Source organism: Hyperolius riggenbachi, chromosome 2, assembly GCF_040937935.1.
Source record: "Hyperolius riggenbachi isolate aHypRig1 chromosome 2, aHypRig1.pri, whole genome shotgun sequence".
NCBI lineage: Eukaryota > Metazoa > Chordata > Amphibia > Anura > Hyperoliidae > Hyperolius > Hyperolius riggenbachi.
This window is the reverse complement of record NC_090647.1, coordinates 194,860,128-194,883,521: the sequence shown is the minus strand read 5'-3', so window position 1 is coordinate 194,883,521 and position 23,394 is coordinate 194,860,128. Positions and strand designations below refer to the sequence as shown.

The 23,394-nt window shown below is 41.0% G+C and overlaps 1 protein-coding gene across 3 annotated transcripts in view; it reads left to right on the top strand.

Moving 5' to 3' along the window:
- The window catches only part of UGGT2 (UDP-glucose glycoprotein glucosyltransferase 2), a 379,277-nt gene that overhangs the window by 154,402 nt on the left and 201,481 nt on the right, over positions 1–23,394 (top strand). For all 3 annotated transcript variants that reach the window (XM_068267932.1, XM_068267930.1, XM_068267931.1), the window contains exons 14-16: positions 6,712–6,797; positions 13,034–13,169; positions 20,960–21,091. In XM_068267932.1, the coding sequence (XP_068124033.1) occupies positions 6,712–6,797; positions 13,034–13,169; positions 20,960–21,091 (354 nt within the window). The remainder of the gene's footprint in view (positions 1–6,711; positions 6,798–13,033; positions 13,170–20,959; positions 21,092–23,394) is intronic.

The window sequence follows — 23,394 nt, the reverse complement described above, 5'->3', positions numbered from 1 at the left end:
CTTGGAGACTGCAAAAGACTTGAGACTGGGACGGAGGTTCACCTTCCAGCAGGACAATGACCCTAAACATAAAGCCAGGACAACAATGGAATGGTTTAAAACAAAACAGATCTATGTGTTAGAATGGCCCAGTCAAAGTCAAGATCTAAATCCAATCGAGAATCTGTGGCAAGATCTGAAAACTGCTGTTCACAAACGCTGTCCATCTAATCTGACTGAGCTGGAGCTGTTTTGCAAAGAAGATTGGGCAAGGATTTCAGTCTCTAGATGTGCAAAGCTGGTAGAGACATACCCTAAAAGACTGGCAGCTGTAAGTGCAGCAAAAGGTGGTTCTACAAAGTATTGACTCAGGGGGCTGAATAATTATGCACACCCCACTTTGCAGTTATTTATTTATAAAAATGGTTGGAATCCTGTATGATTTTCGATCCACTTCTCACGTGTACACCACTTTGTATTGGTCTTTCATGTGGAATTCCAATAAAATTGATGCACATTTGTGGCAGTAATGTGACAAAATGTGGAAAACTTCAAGGGGGCCGAATACTTTTGCAAGCCACTGTAACTCTAAAAACAATCTTTCTTGTGGCCATAGCTTCGGCAAAAAGTTTCAGCCTTGCAGGCTCTGGAATGCTCTCAGAACCTTCTCCAGTTTTATCCGGATAGGCTAGTGATCAGACCAGTACTTCAGCATAATCCAAAAGTAGCATCCTCTTTTTCATATAAATCAGGAAGTAACATTGCCAACTTTCCCTGTGGATCATGAGTGTTACCCATTGGATGTTGGGAGGAGTGTGAGAGCCTACTTAGATAATACAGTCCAGTTCAGATTGTCTCTTTATTAACATTCAGGGTCCTAAAAAAGGACATCCAGTGACATCAAGAACCATTGCTAGTTGGCTAGTAAAGATGATTCAACAGAGCTACAGAATAAAAGGTTTTAATGTACTGGAGGAAATCCATGCTCATTCAACTAGAGGAATGGCTGCCTCATGGGCATCTTTCTCAAAAGTATCAGTTGAAACCATTTGTAGGGCAGCTAGCTGGTCCTCTTCTCATACTTTCTTAATGGATTATCATGTTGATCCTGCTTCTCCCACTACTCTGGAGTTTGGAAAAGCTGTTTTGTCTTCAGTTGATAAATAAATTGTTTTGTTTTGCATTCCCTCCCTCTTGTGATATTTTATGTCCCAGCAGTAATCCGCCATCTCTGTCCAGGAAACAGGAAAATTGAATACTCACCTTTCGGTAATTGTCCTTTCCTGGAACATAAGATGGCATACGATTCCCTCCCTCCTGTCCGTTCGAGGACTGATTTTCACAAAAATGGCCGGGTAGGGGGGGGGGTGTTTAATTTACTAGCAAACGGTCCTATGGGGTCAGGGGGTGGAGCCTAACACAGGAGTATGCCGTCATCTTCTGTTCCGGGAAAGGAAAATTACCGAAAGGTGAGTATCCAATTTTCCTGTTTTTAAACTTCTCCTGACTCCTGACTGGATGTTTGATGTAAACGGGGTGGAACTTCACTGCACATTGGCCTCAATTCACTAAACTTATTTCCTGTCTTTAATAACTCTTCTAGAGTTGTTACCATGGTGATAAGGCATGTAGTATTCAGGAAACATTTTACCTCAGGCAAGCCTAAAGTTAACTCTTCTGTCTTTAAATTAACTCTCCAATCCTTAAAATAACTCCAGAGTTAAAGACAGGCTGTTAATTAGCTGCATGTGAAAATAACTACAGAGGAGGTAAATTAACTACAGAGGAGGTAAATTAACTACAGAGGAGGTAAATTAACTACAGGAGAGGTAACTTAAGGAATGAAGAGGTAAGATAACTCTCTCACGTGTGGAGGTAAGTTTTCTCTTGCCTTATTATCTCTAGCATGATCTTAGTGAATTGAGGCCATTGTCTTTAGTATATCACGGCCATTGTGTTTAGGTATATTTAAATGAAGTCCTGGGTACTGTATTTTTGTGCCTTGACCTGTACCATTACTTTCTTGATATGCACAACATATGTGAAAATAAATCAAAATATATAAGAAATGCATGTTTGCTTGTGGGTTGAATAGTTCCAAAATTATTCATGTAATGGTTTTATAGTAAAAAATAGTCTTTTGCAATATCAAAATGCATAAGCAGGCATCTTCCTTCTATAATAACTAATATGTATGATAATTTCTTAGTGGAATACTGGCCTCTGTGATCTTTTCAGGATTATAAGATACAATTTATATGATGGACTAAAGTCTTGTATGAACTTGTATTTATTTTTTGCATCTTGATCAGCTTTTCTAAAGCACTTTAGACTGATCTTAAATGTCAATTTTGAATATGATCTTTCAAGCAATGCTAAAATGTATCTCCACTTTGCCAAAGATAGAAAAAAGGCCTTAAATGATCTCTATAAAGATTAAATATATTAACAAGCTGCTGTTGTACATTATTACACAGCCATGCCTGTGATTATTCAGGTGTTTCACAGGGCACTGCTCAGCAACTCTGAATATTTCATCGTGAAAGCTGCCTTGCTTTGCTCTCTGTTAAGAGAGTCTGAAGCCTTTTAAAAATCCTCTTTTTATTAGACATTTATGGAAAGCAGTATCAGCCTAGCTAAAACGCAGCATTCCTGCGGCAGAATGATGTAATTATACCCCCCAAATCCCCGGGGAAAATTTCGGGGAGTGCTTCCGTGTAGTGGCAGAGCTTTGTGCTGTAGCTCTGCCTATACTCTCGTCAATCCCCTCTGATCACCGCCACTCCCCGCCCCTCTCAGCCTTCTTTCACTGAGGGGAGCTGGATTTGGGGAAAACAGATATTGGTACCCGCATTTTAGGTATCTGCTTAGTGAGCGCTAATGTCAAATCCAAGGGTCCCAGATTAATCGTGTACTCAAGGTGTCTGTTTCCGACTATTTTATACTACATATTATATAGCATTGCTTTCATGGTGACTGTGATTTATATATGTTTTAAAAAGATTTTCATGTCTTTTTTTTTTATGTAGAATAAAGTTGTTGGTTCATCATTCATATAGCTTTACAATGTGGTGTTGCAGTATTAGGAATTCTCTTTTAGTGCTATAAAATATCCAAAAGCGATAGCGATAAACATTTCATTTTGAACAAATGTGATCTGTTAACTTTTTTTTTTTATCAAGACAAATGATCATCCCCTACCGATATGACTGCAGCTACTTCTAACTTTTCTATGCCAAATATCATGTCATATTTTTCTGTTTAGTTCAGTTCCTTTTTTTAATATCCTAAATTTTAAATATAAAATTGAAGCATCTGCTGCGAACAAAGTTATTGAATCACTAATGAGATAACCAGAAAATAAATACAATTAGTTGCTGCTGTTAGGAAGAAAATATGACAAAGATTAATGATGTACAATAGGCTCTCAAAAAAAAAAAAAATACTTGCCATCTGCTTTAATCATAGCATCAGTTTATGCAACATACACAGGAATGTTTTGTTAGTAGTGCAGTGTAGAAGAAGTAAAAGTCATTCTAACCTTCTGGAAAGAGCCAGAGTAAAAATACCAGGATCTTTAATATCAGCCTATTTGAGTTTAGTGTCACCATCTTGGCACAGGTGTTTTTTGGTCCACAGATGCTTGTGCAGATATACTGATCTGGGCCTTAAACCTTTTGAGTTTCATAGAAACTTTAACATCTCTATAGGGTAATAGCTGATTTATATTCTAAACCTATTCTCATTTCCAGTGTTGAGAACTTTTAAGCAGTAAGAACAGAGCTGCTGTTTAGACCCATTTGCAACGCCAAGTGACATCCAAAACGGCATAAAACCATCAAAGATTCCACCTGTGTGCAACCAAACTATTTGCCTTAATCCATGATGCCCTGTGTGGGGCTTTGTGAGATACTAGGTGATACGGGTTAGAAAGTAGCGTTCCCAGGTGTCGCACCACACAAGTCCACGGCTGCCATTCCTCCAAGGGCAGAAGCAACTTTCATCTGTAAACAATACCCAATGCCATTTATTGGTCCAGTTGCGATAATGGCGATATCACACCAAACGTGCAGTACTGTGTCATAGTCTCATTGGCACTCCAGTGGCTGACCACTGTGTGTGCAGCTGTACATCATTCAGCCTATTGCAAATGGTTTGCTTGTGCACAGATGCAACTGTTTATGGTAGCAGGCTTTTCTGGATATCACGTCATTGCAAATGGTTGTTCAGTGAATCTCAGTCTGTGCGCTCTGTTGTGCGCCTGTTCAGTTTACTCCCTCTTGGTGTTTTTTCTGATGTTCCTGCATCCTATCAAGCTGCACATTGCTGGAAGGTACAAAATGCCCAACATTTTAATCTTTCCTTTTTTTTTTTTTTTTTGTTCTTCTACTTTAAATTTCTTTTGTTTAGTTTTTTTTTATTTTTTCTTTATTTTTTCCTTCTTTTCTAAGAAAATGTTTATTGCAAAGCCATCCGCCACACTACCGCTAGACTCTGCTGCTACGCTACCAGGGAGCCTCAGCATAAAGCATCTTTAATTATAAAAATGGTATTGGCTTCTACTGCATATAAACTTTTATATATGTATGCCGGGGTAAAAAAATGCAATATTTACCTGGGCGGTGACAGACATCTGGTAGTCCCTTTATTATTAGGAGGCACCTCCAGATTCCATCATGATCCCCCCCACCCCCAACATTCCCCCTCCCCTCCGGGCCTACCTTCACATGCCTGGGGTATTTACACCCACCTCTCCAAGCACCGAGGTGGTGCTATTAGCGAGGATGAAGGGGAAGGTTGTTACTTTTTTTTTTTTTGCTTTTCTTGCACAGTCCTATTCCCAGGTCATACACCGTAGGGGCTCATATTGCTCAAGAAGTGGAGTTCTGTAATGCATACAATAGCCTGAATGAGACACACAAGAGGTTAGGAGATGCTAGAGGTTGGGGACATGCAAATTTATTTCAAAATAAGGTGACGAGGCAGCAGATGCGGCATCACAAGGCCGATTCCCGAGAGACTTCATGCTGAATTCTTTCAGAAATTGGTCTGCTGATGTATGGGCACGCTACAGAGCTCTCTCTGATCAGATTCGATCAGAGAGAGATTTGTCTCTTGGTCGATCTGCAGCATTGCAAATGTTCCCATATAAGACTGGACCCCAAAACGGATTATATCCAAATCCTTTTTATTCCATAAATGCGGAGATACAACATACAGACTAGCACAACGTTTTGAGAAAGGGCAACAGGCCTGAAACGTTGTGCTAGTCTGTATGTTGTTTCTGGTCATTTATAGGTAGGCGCTCAGATATTTCTCATTTGATAGGAGCACTTTCACAATATATGTATATGGGGTTTCCCCCCTTTAGGCATAGACTCACCAGACCAGGTGCGGCCTTCCGAGTCGGTAACAGCATCCGAGGTATTGGCCAACTCGCAGCCTAGCTGGCACTCTTTCCACCCGGTCTTCTTATGGCTGTTAGTGAAAAAATAGGCTCCACATCCCGTAAAAGCGTATAAAAAGGTTTATTCCTCAAAAAAATACTCTGTACAGCAATTCAGGCGTAGTATGCCTTTCAGGCACATCTGATAGTAAAAAAAACTGCTTCCAGCAGTCTGCTAGTATAACAAATGCTCCCGGCAGTAGTTGGGGGATGCTATTGGTAGTAAACACTCATCCACAGACCTGCCACATGAATTGGTATCAGGCCTCCTCCCAGCCAAGCCTCTGTCACTAGTGCTAGTGACAGCTAGTGACAGAGGCTTGGCTGGGAGGGAGCCTGATACCAGACCTGATAAAATCCCTGACTGAGCATTCAGTTTGGCTTTGCTATAATGACTCAGCTATAATGATTCCTGAGCAGAGCCAGCAGGGGGCAGGCTTGGACTTGAAAAGACATGGGAGAACACAGAGTGAGCTATAAATATTCCTGATCAAAGCCAGACTGAATGCTCAGTTGGGATTTTATCAGGGCTGATTAGAAGCAAGCTGTGCAGTGCAGAATGAAGCAGAAAGCAAGGTAGGTGTTTTCTCTATATATGGTAAAATACATGAGGGTGCTTCGTCTCTGGTTCCCTTTAAATGTCAATAATTTTAAGGCAGTGGCCACACTAATGTAGACATTTGAATTTCCAAGTTAAAGGGAGTATGAATTGTGAGATGCTATGTGATCTCTTCCAATGTTTCATTCCTCTAGTTTGCCACTGTACGAGTAAAATTGAGGGTGACTAAAAGATAAGGAACCCATGTGTCCATAGATGAATATAAAACTACTGTAAGCTTAACTTTATTTTGGAAATAAAATTAACGCTTTGTTCTTGCATGAATATCTCCTCTTTCGTTAAAGTTGTTTCCTCTATGCAGTTAAATAGATTTGTTGAAGATCCCATAAGCCCAAGTGTTTACTTCCAGTCCACTTATTGTACCCTGGCTTCAGGTCATGTCCAAACCATACTTTAATTAACCTTGCCCCTATGCACAGCTTCATTAATCAAACTGGAGTTATATAGCTTATCCTGAAAAAAGTTACCAATGCGTGACTAATGAATTGGCACAGAACACATCTGTAATCTTTGAAAGCCATCATTTCATTCATGTTGTTTATAATTACACACACTTAAGCTCATCCTCAAGATATGGAAATGCATCATTGTTTGTCCTCATTCTGTGGTTTTTCAGGAGAGGGAATCGATGTTTATGGATATTAACTAAACTGTTCCTTTTTTATAGGTAATTTTTGTCGATCCTGGTCAAGATTATGCAGCTGATTATGTAAAGCTTGCCGAATTGTTTTACCGCCACAATGTGCCTCTCAGGTATTCTCTTGTAACTGGCAGGAAGAGAACAGTCATGTTTACAGCTGAATTATTGATATCCTAATCTGGCTGCAAAAAATAAAGTATAAATGAGTATTATGCATACTAAAGTATTATTTTGCACAAGCTGTGTAATGATTTTCTAAGGTGCCTTGAGCACTGAGCAGGAGAACATAAGTGATCCTACAAATCTGATTTTTTTTTTTCAAGATTTTTTGTATCAGGATACCATTTATTGGCTAACTTAGAAGAAAACGAGTAAGCTTTTGGCTAATGAGCCTTCTTCGAACTCTGTTCCTGTGTGCTAGAATCGATTCTGGAGGAGGCTTATTAGTCGGAAACGTACTCCTTGTTTTCTAAGTTAGCCAATAAATGGTATCATCCTGACTTAAAAATTCTTGCTTTTACTGATGGCTAACACTCTACTGTTTTTTGTTTTGTTTTGTTTATATTATTGTTCTCTATTATAGCAACTATGTAAGAGAAAAACCTTTCACTTGTAAACCTTTTCAAAACTTAATCTGGGCCCTAATGTACTACAGTGAAGATTTCTGAAAAAATGTTGCATTTTACTCGATTGAAAGAGGGCAAATAAACACACCAAAAATGTAAAAAGCACAATGCAGAAAGCGAATGCTTTTCTGAACAGTCTAGTTTGCTCCCAGCCCAATACTTTTAGTCATAGACCCAGAAAAAGCATTTATATCAGGTGTTTCTGACCCAAGTCTGACCCAGTTAGGTGTGTGACTTAGACACTACTGCAGTCGAAGAGATCAGCGATACTACCAGGCACATTGTATAAAAGGAAATAAATATGGCAGCCACCAAATGCTTCTGGTGTTCCAGCTTGATGTGAGTGTCATGAGTGCAGAGGGTTGTGGGGATATATTGGGGTGCTGATGATGTTAGGAATACAGGAACATATTCTTTCATTTTTCTGCCTGTGTTCCGTGTAGGTCTGCTAGAAGGGAGCTGTTGCCTTGAGTTGCATGGGGCAAGGAAATGGGTGATTGGCTTGACCATATGAAGTACTTTGAGTTTCTGTATGCAGTTCCTCTGAGAGTGGTTCCCTGCTAATGGGATTATCTGCCTGGCTGTTTGAACTCAGGAGACGGCCCATTGTCTCAATACACAAAGCAAGACTACCAGAGTCTGGAGACACATTTCCAGTGTCTAAACACAGGAATGTTTGAAATGTACATGACAGCCTACTGGAAAGGGGTGAAGTCCTTTTGATACCATTTTTTACCTGTGGAAATTGAATTATTGGTGGAGGTGCAAACTATACCCTGTAAATTACATCTATTGGAAGGGGGTTTGAAATCTCTGCAGACTTTAAAAACTGAGACAGGAAAGCTTTTGATGCTAGGAAATAATGGGAGGAAGCCTTAATCAAGTTTTCAACTGGAGTTGAAAAACCTCACTTCGCAATCTTTTGATGTATAGACTTTTACCTGGAAATTGAATTATGTCTGAGATTTAATTAAAAACTAGTTCCTCCCCTCCCCAAGAAAGTTGCAGCCTCCAGGCGTATCTCACAGTATAAAAAGCAGAGCCAGAAGCCTAGAAAGGATCTTCTCTTGCAGGTAGCGCTTTAGCTAGGGATGATCGCGACTCCTGGTCGAAAACGGCGTCCTCCCGTCAAACAACGTTCTAACCTAAGCTGGTAACGTTCTTTTTTTCCCCCGTTTATTTTTATGCAAATATCCGTGTGTGTATTTTTGTAACTTTTATCTTTGTAACTTTTTACTTTGTTTTTTGTAATCTTTTGTATATATCCTGTTCTACATTGTTCCACTTTTTTCCCTGAAATATTAAATTATTATTTAATAAGCTTGACTTCTGCTGTACTAAACTAACACTCATAGCCTAGAAGAGATTGAAGTGCAACTGTGTATAAATCCATGCCTAATTGTATGCTTGAGCAACACTACCATATGGAATTGTAATTGCATTGTGTGTGGGGGCGTTTGTCATACGTTGGCCTAAAGCGCGCAGCTGACCCAACATACATAGTTACATAGTTATTTTGGTTGAAAAAAGACATACGTCCATCGAGTTCAACCAGTATAAAGTACAACACCAGCCTGCTCCCTCACATATCCCTGTTGATCCAGAGGAAGGCAAAAAAAACCTTACAAGGCATGGTCCAATTAGCCCCTAAAGTGAAAAATTCCTTCTTGACTCCAGATGGCAATCAGATAAAATCCCTGGATCAACATCATTAGGCATTACCTAGTAATTGTAGCCATGGATGTCTTTCAACGCAAGGAAAGCATCTAAGCCCCCTTTAAATGCAGGTATAGAGTTTGCCATAACTACTTCCTGTGGTAATGCATTCCACATCTTAATCACTCTTACTGTAAAGAACCCTTTCCTAAATAAATGGCTAAAAAATGTTTCCTCCATGCGCAGATCATGTCCTCTAGTCCTTTGAGAAGGCCTAGGGACAAAAAGCTCATCCGCCAAGCTATTATATGGCCCTCTGATGTATTTATACATGTTAATTAGATCCCCTCTGAGGCGTCTTTTCTCTAGACTAAATAAACCCAGTTTATCTAACCTTTCTTGATAAGTGAGACCTTCCATCCCACGTATCAATTTTGTTGCTCGTCTCTGCACCTGCTCTAAAACTGCAATATCTTTCTTGTAATGTGGTGCCCAGAACTGAATTCCATATTCCAGATGTGGCCTTACTAGAGAGTTAAACAGTGCGATTAGCTAACCGTATCGTTCGGGAACGACTGTTAGTGGTTTTGCTTCACTACCGTGTAAGATTGCAAGTGTGTGTGTGGGTGCGTGGCGTTCCCGTATTCGGCCTAAGCGCAAAGCTGACCCGAATACGAAAACGCGGATTGCGCGCTGAGGACTCGACAGCAGAGTGGAAGTGTCTAACGAACCGCTAGTGGTGGCAGTGAGAGGTGTTCTGAGGGGTCCCAGCCTTGTTTTAGCTCGAATAAGGCTGCTTCCTGGTCAAACCCGCAGTCGGGAACCGTATACGAGGGCGTGCCGCGGGCCGGTTCCTGACAAGGGTTAATAATTGTTTGAATGTAAATTGACCACTCCCCTCAGCACCTGCATTTTCATTTACAATCATGGCCCCTAAATGGTGAGCATAGCCCCTCCTTCCCTGTGCAAGAACTGGGTTCATCTGACTTTGGGGGAGGAAAAAAGTTTGGCTGAGGGTGCTGGATGGGTAAGGAGAAGGTGAAGACTGATGATTATTTCTGGGCTGGTGGAAGACATAGGGAGACTAGAGACAGGAGGAGACTAGATAGAAAAATCTGAGCCACGGTGGGCTGTGCAGTGCCATTCACCAACCATAACTCTTCTAAGGCTTAACTTTGGAGAACCTTGTGGTCTCTTGCCTTACTCTCTAAACCATTGTTGAGTCTCTGAGAGATGTGGTTTATTAGTATAATGCCCGAGTGAGAAGCGGTACAGCCAGCAGTATTTATGCACAAATGTATGATGCAGCCCCATTTTTTCGAAGGAACAGAATTTATATTTGCATAAATAAACTTTAAAGTAATGGATATGTACAGAGGGTTAACTGAGAATGTTGTATGAGGTATGGTCACATGCTGCTAGTACCCTATACAATGTGATTTTTATAAATTCTATTTAGATTTGCTACTACAGAACCATTATACAGGATATCACCATTAGTAATTATAGCCCGTCTCACCCTAAATCGTATCACAGCGCATGAATGGAAACATCAGACAATGCACTGTCTGCTGTCCCTGCGATCGCGTTTCCATAAGCGCACATGAAAGTGCGCTATATAGAAACGAGCCCTAAGTAAATATTATTTTCTGAAATTAAAATGTTCAAGGTCAAATCTAAATAGAGCACAGAGCAATTCACCTATTATATCTTAATACCATTTATTATCCAAATTGTGTACAAAAATTCACTGACATTTAAAAGATTCCCCCATAAAACCACTATGGCTAACCAAATAGGGCACCTGTAACATGTATAGTTTATAACCACAGTCCTGAAGTGCACTCCTTGTAAAGACTTGCTCTGAGAAATAGTTATCTTCGGGCCCATTTAGTAGTCCACAGCTAAAGTGACCGCTTGATAGAGTAGGAAAAGTATCTTCAGCCTACAACCTGTGTGCTCTGTAGTTGCACGTCTCTATATAAACATACGCATTACAGCCACTATAGTGTAAAACTCTGCTTGACTGCCGTAAACAGCACCAAGCCTTTCGGCTAACTCATGTGACCCAATTGGAACCACGGATGTCCTCCAGGGAACGAAGATTTTGGATGCCCCTTTGCAGGCGTTTAGAGACGGGGACCGCTGTTTGAAATCACGCGCGGCAGCATGCGCACACACAGCGGGAGGGAGTGGCGGCGCACGAGGAGGACAGGAACACTGCCCACTTGATCAGCGTCACCGGTTCATGTGGCAGTCACGCGGAGCAGTGAGAGGTTTGACACTATAGTGGCTGTAATGCGCAGAGGTGTGCAACTACAACGCACTCAGGTTGTAGGCTGAAGGACTACTAAATGGGCCCGAAGATAACTATTTCTCAGAGCAAGTATTTACAAGGAGTGCACTCCAGGACTGTGGTTATAATCTATACAAGGTACAGGTGCCCTATTTGGTTAGCCATAGTGGTTTCATGGGGGGGGGGGGATCTTTTAAATATCAGTGAATTTTTGTACGCAATTTGAATAATTGTATTAAGATATAATAGGTGAATTACTCTGTGCTCTATTTAGATTTGACCTTGAACATTTTAATTTCAGAAAATAATGTTTACTTAGGGCTCGTTTCCATACAGCGCGCTTTCATGTGCGCTTATGGAAACGCGATCGCAGGGACAGCAGACAGTGCATTGTCTGATGTTTCCATTCATGCACTGCAATTCATCACTGAATTGCCGTTCATGGTTTTCTGCATTTCGGGGCACTTCAACCCGCCATCCCATTCAGTAATGAATGGAAAAGCAAGACCCCCCAACCTCCTGCCGGGACCGACGCACAGTGCAGAGCTATGGGGCTCTGCACGTCAATGGAAATGAGCCCTTAGTCGAAGGGAAAACAAAAAGAGATTTTGCCTCTATATTTTGAGTCCTATTTAGATTTATGGCTAGCAATATTACAGCTTAAAGAGACACTGAAGCGAAAAAAAAATTATGATATTAGGATTTGTATGTGTAGTACAGCTAAGAAATAAAACATTAAGATCAGATACATCAGTGTAATTGTTTCCAGTGCAGGAAGAGTTGAGAAACTCCAGTTGTTATCTCTATGCAAACAAGCCATTAAGCTCTCCGACTAAGTTAGTCGTGGAGAGGGCTGTTATCTGACTTTTATTATCTCAACTTTTATTATCTCAACTATTTACTTTTCCTCTGCCAGAGGAGATGTCATTACTTCACAGACTGCTCTGAAAGAATCATTTTGAATGCTGAGTGTTGTGTAATCTGCACATATTATAGAATAATGCAATGTTAGAAAAAACACTATATACCTGAAAATAAAAGTATGAGAATATTTTCTTTGCTGCTAATCTTCTAGTAATTATTCATAGTACACAACCAATTCATTATATCATATATTTTTTTTCGCTTCAGTGTCTCTTTAAAGGCAGCTGTGGTAATGACAGATGAACTGTGTTTACACCTGTCTTGAGCCATAGATCTAAAAACCATCAAAAAGCTCAGTCATTTTGATCACATGACCAGAAGCAGAAAAGTACAAGTGTTTGTCTTACATTCTGTTGGTGTGGCTGCTACTGCTGCTTTGATTACATAGTATAATTACTCAGAATTCAAGGGGAAATAACAATCTAAAACTGACTAGATTGTAGCTTGCCACTAGGGATGGTCAATGACATGAAAATAATTCTGAGTTAATGCAGGATTAAGCACATTTTGAATGCAGATTTATGCAGCTTGAAAATGGACAAATTGAATCTCACCTTGATTACATGCAATTGGTCTGTTTTCACACTGCATACATTTGAGCACTACATTTGCATAGTCCTGCATAAACTCTGATAATTTTTTTTTTTGGGGGGGGGGAAGTTTTAACAAAACCATAAAAAGTAAAACAAAAATTCGCTGTAGAATAATACTTTGTCATGGTATTTTATTGTTTAATTCTAAATCCATTGTGCACAGGTACCACTAGCTTTTATTTGGTTTGTGCATTGTGTATAGTGTAATTCATATAGTATTACTTATGTACATTATTTCTTTCTTCAATTTTTAGGTTTGGATTTGTTTTTGTTATTGATTCTGAAGCCAATGGAGAAACAGATGGAAATGCGGGATCTGCTTTATTGCGTGCTTATAACTTCATAAGCGATGAATCTGACTCGACGCATGCTTTTGCTTCTTTGATAAGTGTATGTGTTGATGATGTCTTTACTATATTTATAATTCTCTGCTTTCATGAGTATACACTAAAAACCTTTATGAACAATGAAATACCTACAGAATTGCCTTGCCTTGACTTAACCATATTCTACTTCTAACAGTACACTGAATTTTCTGAATTTCTTTGAAAAATCACAGTATTATTTGAAGAAGTAGGGTAATGGATCGTGTTGGCAATCGATAAAGATGGTAGGCTTTGTATGGGGATGATACCATTTACTGGCGAACTGTAAAAGATAGATTCAAAGACTAGGAAAAAACTTGTATACATTTAAACCTTAGGAGACACAAAGTTTTTACTTTTTTTTTTTTTTTTTTGCTACAGTAGAATCCCTTAATAGTAAACTCCAAGGGACCAGAAAAAGCAGTTTACTATACCAGAAGTTTACTAGATCCGAATTGGTAATGTATTGTATATTTATACAGATGCATTTGCTGGGACCTTAGGGCTGAGTTTACTATATCAGAGTTTACTATGAGATTCTACTGTAATATAAATCAATGTCTTTAATACGTATTAAATTCTACTGAACATCATACATGAACATCAAAAAGGTACACGGAACATGTTTGCTAATCACCAAAATGTTGTAAAGTTATTTGCAACAAATAAACGTCAAGGTATTTCTCGCATACTGTACCTTGGACAGTGTGACCTAGCCTAAAAGTATGGGGAATTCAGAGTTCTCTCAGATAAGGTAGTTAAACAGAGCATATATAATATTTCAGGGGAGAGAAAGATACTAATTAAATTCTGGCAAAATCATACAAACACAAACCTGTTGATCTCTATTAAATCCTTGATCAACAGTTTTGAATCTTTGTACAACGTTTTGCTCTTAAATCACTCTATTTTGTTCACCTTTAAATTAGGTAACCGAAAGGGATATCCCTGAATCGGGGAGAAAAATTACTGAATGAAGCACATGGTGGGCTAGATTACCTCCTCCTCAGTCACCAGATGCTGCTCGTTGTCCTTCCGTGCCCGGTCCTCTCATCACCCCAGCCTAACTGAAGTTCATCCGCGCGGCACAAAGTGAATCTGAACTGCGCATACGTTTCAAACTCTCTCCCGTGGGCCAAATCTGACCCTCAGCCATCGGATTCGGCCTTCAGGTGGTTTCCCCACTTTGCATTATGTTTGGTCCCCTCTAGACCACTAGGGCTGATGGGAACAGCTGAATTCCAATTTTGCCGAAATTTGGTATACCGCAGGCGAAAACCGAATTTCGTGTTCCGAATTTTCGTGTTCCGAGTGCATTTCTATTGAATTGAATGGTGCCAACTTCAGCTATCAATTGTGAAGCCCCCTTACAGGCTATCATCACCAAATTTGGCATGTATGTTAAGCAGATGAGTAGGAACATGGTAAAAAAAAATTGTGTGAGAACACCGTATAGTTTTTGAACAAATCGATTTTAAAGTTTCTTAGGAAAAATGTTTTTTAAGCTGTGTAAAATGACACTTGCTGCAGTACCAGGCCCTGCATTCCGAGTTCTGTATACATAGTGTATACATTTCATGAAAACAGATAGCGTGGGGTCCCCCCTCTTGAACCTCCTTAACCCCTTGTCCCCCATGCAGGCTGGGATAGCCAGAATGCGGAGCCCCGACCGACTCGGGCCTCGCACCCTGAGCTATACCAGCCCGCATGGTCCATGATATGGGGGGGGGCCCTGGAGGAGAGGGGCGACCAAGCCTTACCCTCTCCCCCAGAGCCCTTGTCCAATCCATGGACAAGGGGCTCTTCCCCCACCTCCAGTGACCCAAGAGGAGGTGGGGGCCGCCAACGTCCTGGGGGGGGGGTCATGGTGCCATCCGGGGGTCCCCTTTAACAAGTGGATCCCTGGAGGCCGCCCCCTCCCCAGGAGAAATTAGTATAGGGGTACACAGTACCCCTTACCCATTTCAGCAGAGAGTTAAAAAAAGAAACAAAACATGACAATGAAAAGTCCTTTATTGTTCTAGATTAACCAGGAATACTTAACTTGCGATAATCCCACGCCAGTATTCTCTTAGGAGGCCCCGGGCACCCACCGATCCTGCCGCACTCCCGTGCTGAATGGCTGTAGACAGCCTCTGCAATCTGTATTGCATAAGCTAGAAACACGAAAATTGCTTTCTGAAACAAGAATTTTCGGCAAACAGTGCCACAAACAAAATGGCTGCTGGGGAATCCCCGTTCCCCAGAGGCCACCTCAAAGTGTCAGAATGAACGTTATTTCACATGAATGGGTTGGTCCAGGGGACCAGGGCACCTCCTGCTCTGTCGGTGGCCCTCACCTCCTCCTGGGGCACCGGAGGTGGGGAAGAGCCCCTTGTATCTGGATTGGACAAGGGCTCTGGGGGAGAGGGGAATGCTTGGTCGCCCCTCTCCTCCAGAGCCCCCCATACTATGGACCATGCGGGCTGGTATAGCTCAGGGTGTGAAGCCCCCACGTGGCCAGGATTCCGCATTCTGGCTATCCCAGCCTGCATGGGGGGACAAGGGGTTAAGGAGGCTCAAGAGGGGGGGGACCCCACGCTGTCTGTTTTCATGAAATGTATACAATATGTATACAGAACTCGGAATGCAGGGCCTGGTACTGCAGCAAGTTTCATTTTACACAGTTTAAAAACCATTTCTCCTATAAAACTTTAAAATCGATTTGTTCAAAAACTATACGGTCTTTTCACTATTTTTTTTTACCATATTCCTACTCATCTGCTTAACCTACATGCCAAATTTAGTGTTGATAGCACGTACAGCGGCTTCACAATTCTCCACGGATTTTAACACTATTGACTTCAATGTAAAAGCGAATTCGGTACTCAGAATTGCCGAATTTTCGGATTTCGAGCGCTTACTCAGAACTGCCAAATTCTAATGGCAAACTCAAAATTCGGAATCCGAGAGCTCAGCCCTATATTGGAGGGTATGCCCTATATCGCCAGGGAAGCCATATGGGGAGGGGGAAAACACTAGATACGAGAGAACTGTATAGGTGAAGGAGGGGGGCACTAGACACCAGGGAACTGCATAGGGAAGGTGAGGCCACTAGACACCAGGAAACTGTGTAGGGGAGGGAGGGAAGGAGGACCAGTAAACTTCAGGAAATTGTATAGGGGAGGGAGAAAGGACCACTAAACACCAATGAACTTTATGGGGAGGGAAGGGGGGCGATAAACACCAGGGAACTGTATAGGGGATGGAGGGGGCTATTACACACAAGGGAACTTTATAAGGGAGTGAGGTGGCCACTAGACATTGCAGTTGGCCCACAACTTGGTCCCAGAGCTCAATTTCGGCCCACCTTGTATTTGAGTTTGACTCCCCTGTACTAGATGGAGGGATCCAGTTGAATACTTAGAGGTCTGGGAATGGGAGGGACCTTGAAAACAACAAGCAGTATCTGGACACTAAGGAGGAGGTAACGTAGCTCACCATGGGCTTCAGGGGTACTTTAAGCTGTGTTCTTGACAAGAAAATGTGCTGCTACTAAAAGATCCATTTGATTGTTGTCAATAGTGACATGGTAAGGTATACCAGGTTAGTTGATAGATAAGGTGAATTGTCCATACTGCAGCGGGCGGAGATTAACCTACAGCTCACATTTGCCAAATAGATTGTCTGGGCTGTTTTCTGCTTTGTTTATTAGGTCCTGTAAATACCTTTTTGCACTTTAAGGTAACATACACTCATCAGTTTTGTCATTCGATTCCTTGCTGGTTCAGTTAATTTGCTGGTAATCGATTCCCCACAGATTCAATTCATCTGCTGGGAATTGATTCCCCAAATGTCAGATCGATTGTTTTTTGATCGATTTTGACTAAAAATTGATTGAAAGTGTTGATCGGACAGCATGGAAAATTTAAAACAATCGGGGTGGGGCAAGAGCATTGGCAGAACGATGGCCTATAGCTTTGCATTGCTTTTAACAGTGCAACTGTGCAGTTTGATCGAATTTCAATACATTCCCTGCTGGATTCTATTGGAAATTGATGTGCAGCGTGTGTTAAGGATCCATCTGAATTGATTCTTTTCGGTAAGGAATCAATCGTTTTGGAACATAGGGTGGAAATCTATAAGTGTATGGCTAGCTTAACCACTTTGCCACCACGGTACTGTATATCTACGCTCCTTTTAACTTCACTTCAACACCCGGGGTGCAGATATATGTACCGCCGCTGACCGCGCTCCTGCTCGCTCGTGCGCGCCGCCGGACGCTCGCCCGGAGATCAATGAACGGGAAAGCTGTTCCCGCTCGTTGATCTAACTCCCTGCAGCAATGATCAGCATGCTTCTGTAAAAAGCTGCTCGATCATTGTGAGAAAAAGTTTCCCAGCCTCATTACACTTCCTGTAAGTGTACTTCCTACGCTTACAGGACGCATTCACCAAAAAATGACTGTGGCCATCTTGGGGCCAAATAGTAAAACTACATCCAAAAGCATTTTTCATATATAAATACATAGTTTTACATTATAAATTAACTCATTAACTCCACACACCCCATTTTTTTTTTTTTGTAATAATTGAATAAATGAATTGAAAAATATTCTTGCTTCTACTGCGAAAAATTGGAGTCTCAATATAGACTTAGGAGAGCATACTAAGAATCCTTAAAGGGAAGGTTCAGGGAGGGTGGGGAAAAAATAAAAATCAATTTCCACTTACCTGGGGCTTCCTCCAGCCCGTGGCAGGCAGGAGGTGCCCTCGCCGCCGCTCCGCAGGCTCCCGGTGGCCGACCCGACCTGGCCAGGCCGGCTGCCAGGTCGGGCTCTTCTGCGCTCCAAGTCCTTGTACTTCTGCGTCCCACGCCGGCGCTCTGACATCATCGGACGTCCGCCGGGCTGTACTGCGCATGCGCAGAACTACTGCGCATGCGCAGTACAGCCCGGCGGACGTCCGATGACGTCAGAGCACCGGCGTGGGACGCAGAAGTACAAGGACTTGGAGCGCAGAAGAGCCCGACCTGGCAGCTGGCCTGGCCAGGTCGGGTCGGCCACCGGAGACCACCGGGAGCCTGCGGAGCGGCGGCGAGGGCACCTCCTGCCTGCCACGGGCTGGAGGAAGCCCCAGGTAAGTGGAAATTGATTTTTATTTTTTCCCCACCCTCCCTGAACCTTCCCTTTAAAGGGAAATTCCACTTTTATTGAGAGAGAAAATAATACATTTACAGTTTTACTGCCAAACAGAATTCCTTTTCTTTGATTCTATATGCTTGTAACACTGCCATTTTACAATATATTTATTATTTATTTATAAAGCACCAACTTATTCCATGGCACTGTACAGGGACGGATTTACCATAAGGCACTGTATGCACGTGCCTACAGGCTCCTGATCAGTCTTTCTCAACCAGCGTTCCCTGGAGCCCCAGGGTTCCTGGAGTTCTCTGCATGGGCTCCTTGGCATTTTCCCCCATTGTGATGATGGGGGAAGTGTGATACAGCACATTATAATAGGGAATATTGTATAAAGAAGAACATTAATAAAAAGCACTAGAATAAGAAGACTCTGTAATAGGGGGTAGTAAAATAAACAGCTAAACCTACGTTTAAAGACCTTGCCTCCTGCAAAATAAATTCAAGGGTTCTTTGAGATCCAGAAATTATTTACAGGGGTTCCTTGAGATCCAAAAAATGATTTTCAGGGTTCCTCCAGGGTAAAAAGGTTGAGAACCACTGCTCCTGATGATGGGAAGGCGGCTAACTCCTCTTCCTGAGTGCCTCCCTCCTTCACTATGCAGAGTCCTGGTGAGAGTAAATTAAAAGGTTACTCACCCAGCTCTCGGCATTTCACTGATGAGATCTTACTTCAGTCAGGGGCACCTCTAGCTACTTAATACTGAGGCTCCTCTAGCTACCTAATACTAAGGTGCACCTATATCTACCTATGAAGATCAAGGGAAGTACTGGAGAAGTGATAGCTGGGACAGCCAGCACAATTGCAGTGCAGTTCGGCAGGGGTTTGTTGGTTCATGGAGGGTGAAGGCCACTAATGATACAATTTGCTGAACAATCAATTACAAACCATTCTTTATATGAACGATCGTAAATGATAGTTTGGGACCACTAATGGACAAAAATCTCCCAACCAATGCGATCAGATCGTTGAGATTGAACCGAAATTCGGATTGCTTTAATTAATCTTTTTGTCCATTAGTGGTCCCAAACGATAATTTACGATCATTCATATAAATAATCGTTTGTAATCGATCGTTCAGCAAATTGTATCATTAGTGGCCACCTTAAGGTGCTAGGACCTCTGTGCCTATAGACTCCTGTGAGGTAAATCGGGGCCTGGCATTCTACAAAGTAAGAAACAAACATGGGGTACATAATAATACAGATGATGGTATATACTAATTTACAAAATACAGAATTGGTACAGAATTGGTATTTACAGTGACAAAGGTAACATTAATAAAATGTGTAACAAATTCCAAGATACAAAAGTGTGAGAGAATCCTGCCCTTGGCTTACAATTTAAACAAATGGGGAGGGAGACAAGAGGTGAGGTAGTATACTGTACAATATTCATACCTAGAGGCAGTGTGTTTTTAGTTTATCTAGTAGGAATACAACTTGGCCAGTGGTCAAAGGGGAATGGCCTAATATAGAGTGTATGCACAATAGTAGATAGGTGTGTCCATATGCTTTCTGTCAGTGGATTAGAGCAGGTGTTGATCATGAGAAAAAGTTATCCTGTTCTGTGCAGCTGATTACTCATGCAGTAAGGTCCAAGTTGATAGGTTATCTGCACTCCAGAGTACTTTATTGTGATTTGAGCTGTTATTTTTGGAAATTCGTAACCAAGTAAAAATTGTTATAAAAAGGTAAATGTTAACAACATTAAATTACAAAAAGACTTCTAGTGCAGAGTTGTATGTTGTAATAAATGTGGAATTTTTCCTTTAAGAACTAAGTGTTTTTGTGATGTAACATTTATAGAAATGTTACTAGAGGTGTTGGTGATATCAGAGAGAGCGTTGGAGCAGTGGATAGATTTTCTTTTGATAGATGTGACAGGGATCAGATCCAAGCCAAGTAGGCTGCTGCGGGGGAAAATACTGTAATACTGTATTATTTGTTTAATGGCAATTTTAATGACAAAATGATGGATAACAAAAGAGGGCACCAACTGTTTCCTTTGCACAGGATTCCCAGTCTATGGCTGTCCTTAATATTCAAAACCCTTGTCCAAGCATTCCCTGTCTTACAATATACACTACAGTATATTGTAAGTAATAATACACACACATTGTATTTCAGAAGGTATGATGATCTGTGATGGAGTCAGAAATCAAGCATTTCCTAGTAGCAATATGTTATTTATTATGTGGTGTGAACATCAAGCAATCACATTCTAAATACTACTATTACTAAATATTATTAACCTATGCATATATTATTTGTTGAAAGTTTGAAGTAGAAATGCCGTAATTGCTTATATTGGGTTGTATGTATATTGGCTGTTCTAATGAAGGCAAGCTTGTCTGTCTTGTACAGATTGCTAACATGAAATGAACCCTGTCCTACACATTTCTTGTCACTGCTGACATTTGAGTAGATTCTGTCACAGTGACACAACGTGGTACAGATTTGTTTTCACGAGTTGTGTAGACTGACCTGAAATGACCTTATTTTCTTTTATAATGGCCTGTTTTTATCTACAGTATATTATTACTTGTAAGTCTTTTATAGATCTATGAAATGCTCTATACAATGCAGTATCTGTCTGTCTTACCTATAACTGTTTCCCATCATTTTTGCAGATGTACAATAAACTGGGTGAAGGAGGAGTCCTCACTGAGAACATAGTGAAATCTGTGTTGACATACGAGTTTCCTCATGTGGATGTGGAGAGTATTCTTGGTTCAAAGTCTGAGTACGGTCACAAGTTAAAGGTATACACTCTACCTCGATATAGAACTTGTTTTAGTCTGCACTCTAGGTAATAAGGTTTTTTTTCTTGCACACAAGAGTAATGGAAACTCTAAAGTCTTAGAGATACGTTGGATGGTTTTCAGTGGAGGGACTGTTTGGGGCCCCTCAGCCGAACCCCCCTCCCCATGCGCTGACAAGTGATCTGTACTGCTGAACCATCTCATCCTAACGACAACAAATCCCATTATTCTCCCTCCTTACACTTCCTGCTTCATAGCACTTCGTCATTCGCCTGTGTGTCTGTACAGAAGCCGGCCTTAAGCCTTTGCAGACTTTACTGGGCCTGTACAGAACTGAACCTTGAACCTTTGCCTATAAGATTGAGTCCCGATCTCTGCAGGCATCAGTATTTGAGTGTGTGAACACACCTTTAAGGTGGCCATTAAAATTGCATTGCCCTGGGCGATCGATCTTTTGATTCCATCATAATGATCTATTGGGAACAATCCTTCGGGCCCACTAACTAACGGAAGGAAATTTGCTAGCCAATTTGATCAGAGTAATGAAATCTACTGTTTTTTTGGATCTATTCGGATTGGTTAGCAGTTAGTGGACATGCTTGATTGTTTTTGATCGATCATGATGTTCAAATCAGATGATCGATTGTCTGGGGAATTATATTTTTAATGGGCACCTTAAGGAATAAAATCTTTCCGGGATCCATTAACTTTGTGATTTTTTTTTTCTTTTTTTCATTTTTTTATTGCTCTGTTGCCTATAAAAAACCAAGATGAAAATCTAGTTAAACCCATTCTTTTGTATGCAGTGTGACAAGGTTAGAACCCTGGGGTTTTAATTTTTGTGCTATGATTTGAAGGAACACCCAACATGGGCAGGACGTGGCAGAGGGTTCGGACTAAAGATAGTCACAAACTTACAGATTGCCAACCGATGTGGAAAAACTATTCCTACCATACACGGCACTTCAATTTTCAGTAGCGTTCAGCAGCATTGCAGGACTGCCAGGCATTGATTAAAATTAAATACATTTGTCCGTCTCCATATCCCTCTCACTTTTGGTGTGCTTTGATGAAGTGGATTGATGAACAAGAATTGGATAGAGCTGTAGCTATAAAACCAGGTGTTGGACTAGTGAACATGTTTACAATATCATCATGGCAAAAGGTAGTTGATATAATGTATACACATACGTTTATGGAACATTTTTTTTACAACATTTATTACAAATGGTTGTTCTCTGAAGAGTAGTACCTACATTTTTATTACACAAATGGTAGAACTAAACATACCTTTTTGTTCTACTTGCATACCAATGATTTAATTATGTTGTTCTATTCTCGTTAAAGTAAATTTGTTTGTTGCCAGAGTCCCAGAAATCTGAATCTGAAATGAACAGTTCCTATAATAGATAAGATAAATGGCACAAGTTAGACACTAGTCTTTCATTCTTCTGGCTGCGACATTTGAAGAAGAATCTAGAGAGGGAGGTGGCATCTAATTTATGATTTTGTACTACAAGAAAACCGTTGGTTGGGGAAACATTAGTTAGGCATATTAAAGCACGTTTTAGCGTCTTTGATGAAGTTTCATTATTGTTTCCCAGCTGTTAATTGCCTCATCAGGATGCAAAGCAGTTCATCAGAGAAATGTCTGCGAAACAAGGACATTAATAATAGGTTTATGGCTTATCACTGTTTTTGTGTATTTTATGGATGATATACAGGAGACTACTGTTCTATAAACTACTAGATTCAAAGTCATTTGCATTGCTGGTTACTTGGAGTTCTTAGCACACAACATGCCTGCTTAAAAGGAACCTAAACTGATAAGAATATGGATTTTTCAATTAAAAAATAATACCAGTTGCCTGACTCTCCTGCTGATCCTGTGTCTCTAATACTTTTAGCCACAGCCCCTGAACAGGCATGCAGATCAGGTGCTCTGACTGAAGTCAGACTGGATTAGCTGCATGCTTGTTTCAGGTGTGTGATTCAGTCACTACTGCAGCAAAAGAGATCATCAGGAGTGCCAAGCAACTGGTATTGTTTAAAGTGAACCTCCGGACTAAAAATCGACTCAGCAGCACTGAAAAGGCATTGTGTTCCTTTAACAGTTTCACAGCATCAGCACAGCATTATTTCTAGCCGCATAGAAGAAAACTGCCCGGGCTTTTTTCCCCTGATGCTGTGCAAAGCATGATGGGATTTCTGATTTTGTTTTTCTCGTTCTGCTGTTTTGGTGCAATTTTTTTTTTTTTACATTTTGAAGTTGATATTTGAAGCCTAGGGTGTGCAGCTGGGAG